At 34.7% G+C, this 5061-nt stretch overlaps 1 protein-coding gene across 1 annotated transcript; it reads right to left on the bottom strand.

Moving 5' to 3' along the window:
- Positions 1-242: 242 nt before the first annotated feature.
- Positions 243-4082, bottom strand: LOC145072454 (vacuolar protein-sorting-associated protein 11 homolog). Its single transcript, XM_079018874.1, has 5 exons — positions 3696-4082; positions 3112-3285; positions 2709-3032; positions 880-2589; positions 243-796 (listed from the first exon to the last, which is right to left on the bottom strand). Exons 1-5 carry the CDS (start codon positions 3915-3917, stop codon positions 404-406), a joined length of 2823 nt encoding a protein of 940 aa, XP_078875000.1. The 5' UTR covers positions 3918-4082; the 3' UTR covers positions 243-403.
- Positions 4083-5061: the final 979 nt, after the last annotated feature.

A 5061-nucleotide genomic window follows, 5' to 3' on the forward strand; every position in this document is an offset into this window, starting at 1 on the left:
TGTGTTCACCCCAGTTCGCCTCAACTTTTTCCACTTCCACCTTACTTTACCATCATGTTTGTGAGGAGGAGGAGGAGGAGAAACTTTATAAGTTTACCTTAGTTTTGCAAAAAACTAAACCTTTGGTGTGGAGATAAAATTGTCTAGATGTAATGTCTACATCTAACATCTTTTTGAGTACATATCATCCAACTAATGCTGATGTGGCAAATCAAATAACAAATGAATGTCACAAACATACATAAGAGTTAAGACAAGTTCATAATTAAAACACCAAAACCTTTCAAATGTTTACAAACACAAAAGTGAAAACAAATCAGTGTATCATCTCCGGAATCACTCATTCCGGTTTCCAAAATCAAATGCAAAAAAGAGAAGATCAAACAAACAAACAAAAGATTGCTCAGAAACCACGGGTGGAATTACCGTTTGAATTTAAAGATCCTCCTCCTGATTCCTTTTTACTAGTTTTGCTAATAATCCCTTTTCCAAAATACTCAGCAATTACTGAAAATCCATCTTTCGAATTCCTAACTTGCTTGAAAAACTGATCTTGATTCTTGGAATTTTGTTCCAAGTTTCTTTTCATTTCAACAACAGATCTGTACTCAGGGGCACATTCGGGACATTCTTTTTCATTGTCTCCAAGACAACGTTGATGAAAAGAATGCATACACATGAAGTGGACAGCTGGCAGATCAAGTGTGAAAGTACATGCACTACATTTGCTTAGTTGAAATATTCTTGCATTTGTTCTTAAATCCTGGATTTCTTTTCTCATTGTCAATGTTTCTTCCTGTGGTAGTAGATTTCAAAGATGGAAATGAATTTTAACTATTAAAATATCAAAATCTTTATAAAAATTTTTAAAAAACAAACCTGGTATTTATCAATCATGCGACGATCCTCTTCGATAAGCTTTGACTCATGTTCCAATTTTCTAGCAATATAATCCCGAATAACAGAAAGAGTAAGACATGGATTTGAAGAAAGTGTTTGTAAAACCATAATAGGAGGCAAAATCTCATCTCTTTCAATAAAATTCAAAACTTCTCTTACTTCTTTTGAACATTCTTCCCCTAATTCACCAAAATACTTCAATAAATCAGCCCATAAAGTCGGATCACCACCCTTCCCTGAATCCCCTAACCTCTTACAACAACCAATCAAGCCTTCATGATCATGAGACCTCATGTAACAAGCAATCACCTCTTTATAAAGTTTCAACTTTTCATAAAGATACAAAAGCCCTTCTTTAAAAGAATTCATTTCACATAAGATTATAGCCAAATCAACATCGTACAACGGTTGTTCTTGATCCAAAGGCCATGCGGTTTTCAACAACAAAAGCCCTTTTTGAAGCCTTTCTTCATGATCATTTTCCATGTTTTTTGTATCTTCTTTAGGTGATTCGACTAATTTCCCATTTCCATTTGTAGTTGTGCCATTTTCTAGTGACATTGATGGGAAGTTTAAGTCACTTGACAAGTATAATTCCAATAAAGTGTTGTGAATTTCGACTTGTGCGGGTGAATCTTTGACTTTTGTTATATACTTTTCAAGAAAATTCATTAAAGATCTTGGATAATGAACAAAAATGTTGAGAAAGTCAACGGGTGAAGGTAACATATAGGAATATGAAGTCCCATTTGATGCCCCTTCAGTGCAAAGTCCCATGAGGATTTCGATTGTTTCCATTGGTTTATGCTCGATAAGTATTTTCCCATATTCTTTAACAGTGACCCCACTTTGACTTTGGTCAAGGCTAGAAATATACTGCAAAGCCTCATCATATCTTCCCAAATCCTCAAGCAAAATCTTTAAATACCATTCATGTCTTCCACTTTTTTTAGCAACAAACATTGCATGTTCATGATAATTCGCAGCTCTACAAACCCTAATCGCGGTTTCCACATCAAATTTAATCTCACCATCTTCACTTTTGATGAAAACATTCAACTTGTCAACATCTTTCAATTTGGTGTAACAGTTTAAGAGAAGGGTAGTATGGTCTTTTGACGCGAGACCCTTTTCGTGTAGCTTCTCGAGGTAATTTGTGAGGTTGTAGATTCTTTGTGCATCTAGGAACTTCTGGATGACATAAGAAGGTTCAAGATGACCAATTGTATGAATGTATTGACTCATGGCTTCATCAAAATCTTGCTTCATGTATAAATGATCACCATATTTTCTTAAAACTTCAGCAGTTGCAGCTGCATCAGCTTGTTGACTTTGAACAAGATTAATGGCGACTGTGTAAAGGTTTTTTTTGAAAAGCATGTCGAGTTTGCTTTCCATGTCTTTTTCTCCAATACATAAAGCCGATTTATCGTTCATGATAAGGAAGATGCTTCCCCATTCACAAAGCATATGAGAGACTTCTTTGGTTACTATACTGTGTGCGATTAATCGGTTTTTAAGGTCATAGATGTTGAAGGTGTTTGAGCCACTTCTTTGGTCTGCAATTACACATAAGAGGTATCCACGAAACCACCCGAGGAACTTTTTTTCTCCTTCAAAAGCCCAACATGGACCTCTACCATCAACCTCATAGAAATATACTGCCTCAGGTCGACCAATGATAAGCTCCTAATAATTAACACCAAATTGCAATCCTTTTATGCTTAAAACGATAAACAATAACAATATACAGATACTAGCAATAAAGCAGAAAGCAGATACTGGCAATAAAGCAGAAAGGGTGATACCAGGCGATCATTCATGGCGACACTATTGACATTGCTCCCAATGTGATCTAGGGTTTGTCGAGCAGCTGGCTGAGTCTGCAAGTTAAACAAGCTTACAGAAGTTGGAGTAACTGCAAACAAATGAAAAGCTTTCCCATCAACACGAAAACCCATTCCAGTAATACCACATTGGGATTTATCTTGACTTTTCTCCACTTGAAGCATGAATCGTTTGATGCGTTCACGCGCAATATCACCTTGGATGCAATAAATGCAACCATTGTCTAGTCCAATAGCTATCAGCAATATTGGTGGAGCTTCTTCTAGAACTAGAAATGATGTTATCTGAAGAACAACGAAAAGAAGAACTCCAATTACATTTACCCATAATGTTTACAAGAAAGTGAAAGTATAAAATTTCAACCTTTGCTTCTGGGAATTGATTTGTGAATATTCGTAGTATTTGGATACAATCAGGAATTGGTGTGCTTGTACCCTCTGGTTGAGTTTTATCTAGGTCAAAAACCTTCAGGCATACAGATGATAACTGTGGAGATATTTGTTCATCTTCTCCAACAGTTAGTAGGAAGTTGCGTTGCTGGTCAATTCAGAACAAAAATGGAAAAAAATTAAAACTTTGTAGTGTTGATACTTAGATAACAAAGCTGTGTATTTTCTTCCTTGATAGTGTTAGCTATTCAGGAATAGATGAAGCAAGAAAAACATCTTTGAAAGTGCATGATTAACCATTAGATAAGGAGATCAGAGGAAATTGTATAATCATAGCTGTAAAATTCTTTTAGATATTACAAATTCTTATCTTGTTTCTTGATCTTGAATTCATTCCTATCAACAAAGGTAACTAGATTTACAAAACCTAATTTCATGTCATTCTGTATAGGAAAACCTAGAACCGTAATTCTGCACAAATGTGTTCTAGATTGCTAAAATGATCAATAATGGGGAAATGGGTAATCAGGAATTATAGACAGAGAGCGATGAAAAAACCTTGAGTTGTTGAATGAATAAAACAGAGGAAGTGTGAGCTTGGAATCCATAGCTGAACTTAAAACCTCGATCTAGTAAACTAACAGTCCCATCTTCACATCCCACCGCGATTTTCCCCCTTCCGCTGGAGCAACACTCGATTTTTCCAGCGACTTCATCCGGGACCAAACATTTTCCGGCGTATTTCTCCTCAAAGAACTCGAATTTCCTCCATTGATACATGTTTCTTCAACGTATTGAAATCAAATCGGAGCCCATATTAATCTACGCAATTGTAATCATCTCAATCTGTACAGGATACGCCAATAGTTGAAGAATATGTGATCGATCACAGGGGAAATTAAATTAAAATCGTGAAAATAAAAAAAGTGAAATGAGTGAGAACGTGTTTGTTTTGTAGTCCTTGTACGTAGATATCCGTTTTCAACTTCAGGACCCGGATACCATGTCCCCATAAGATATTTATTTGATTTTTTTTTTTTGGGATAATACATACTATATATATATATACTACTAGATAATGACCACGCGTAAAACGTAGGGAACATATAAAAATGTACATGTAAATGTATAAAAGAGCTGACATTATAAAAAAATAAAGTAACATAAAGAGACTTAGCATTACTGCTAACATTTAAATGTTTGAAAAAAACAAAGAAACACTTGAATATTTATAATAGTTGAAGGACCTCTTTGTAAACATAACTTTTTGTTTTATTAGTTGGACAACCTTCCTCGTAATATATGAGTACCTTCAATCCCTTTTCACTTGTGACGTGAGAAACAAAAAATATATAACTGAAAATGAGTGAAGACAAGCTTATGCAAATATAATCCAACATTTGATAATTATTGTCATTGACTTTTGTTAGTGGCCATAACAAAATAAACTACTATAGGGAATTGCCTCCGCTGACAACGGAATGAGATTTTTTTCATTAGACGGAGCTAAATTCATGCAAGATATATAAGTAGTCTCCATAAAGAATCTATCATATATGATTCAGGCTTCAATGACGTTTCTTCCAAGCCTAACAATCTATAATCTAGTACAATTGCATAGTCCTTTGGTTTAGTCGATATTACAAAGTAATATGACTGGAACACCTATTTTTAGTGTAAGTTTATGGTTGAAAATTCTAGATGCCTTAAAATCATTCAACACAACTGAAGAGTAAATTGATTCCTCAAAAAAAAACCTAGTAACTCTGTATCACGTAAAGAATTTGAACTCATATGTTTTCCCTTCATCTTTCATCAATCCTAAAATGTAGTCATTGGTAGCATCAAATTCTTCATTTGTAGGGACCAAAATAGCTTTATCTTGAAAATATGATTGATCATCAAGATGATTTTCAAAGGATAG

This window comes from Lactuca serriola, chromosome 9 (assembly GCF_051521515.1).
Source record: "Lactuca serriola cultivar US96UC23 chromosome 9, Lser_US96UC23_V15, whole genome shotgun sequence".
NCBI lineage: Eukaryota > Viridiplantae > Streptophyta > Magnoliopsida > Asterales > Asteraceae > Lactuca > Lactuca serriola.

Bases quoted from the DNA above. Each gene is read 5' to 3' on its own strand.
- LOC145072454 (XM_079018874.1), bottom strand. From the start codon at position 3,917: ATGTATCAATGGAGGAAATTCGAGTTCTTTGAGGAGAAATACGCCGGA. The intron at 2,590-2,708 runs GTATCACCCTTT...GTTAATTATTAG, and splicing joins TCGCCATGAATGATCGCCTG to GAGCTTATCATTGGTCGACC. The intron at 797-879 runs GTTTGTTTTTTA...CTACTACCACAG, and splicing joins GCATGATTGATAAATACCAG to GAAGAAACATTGACAATGAG.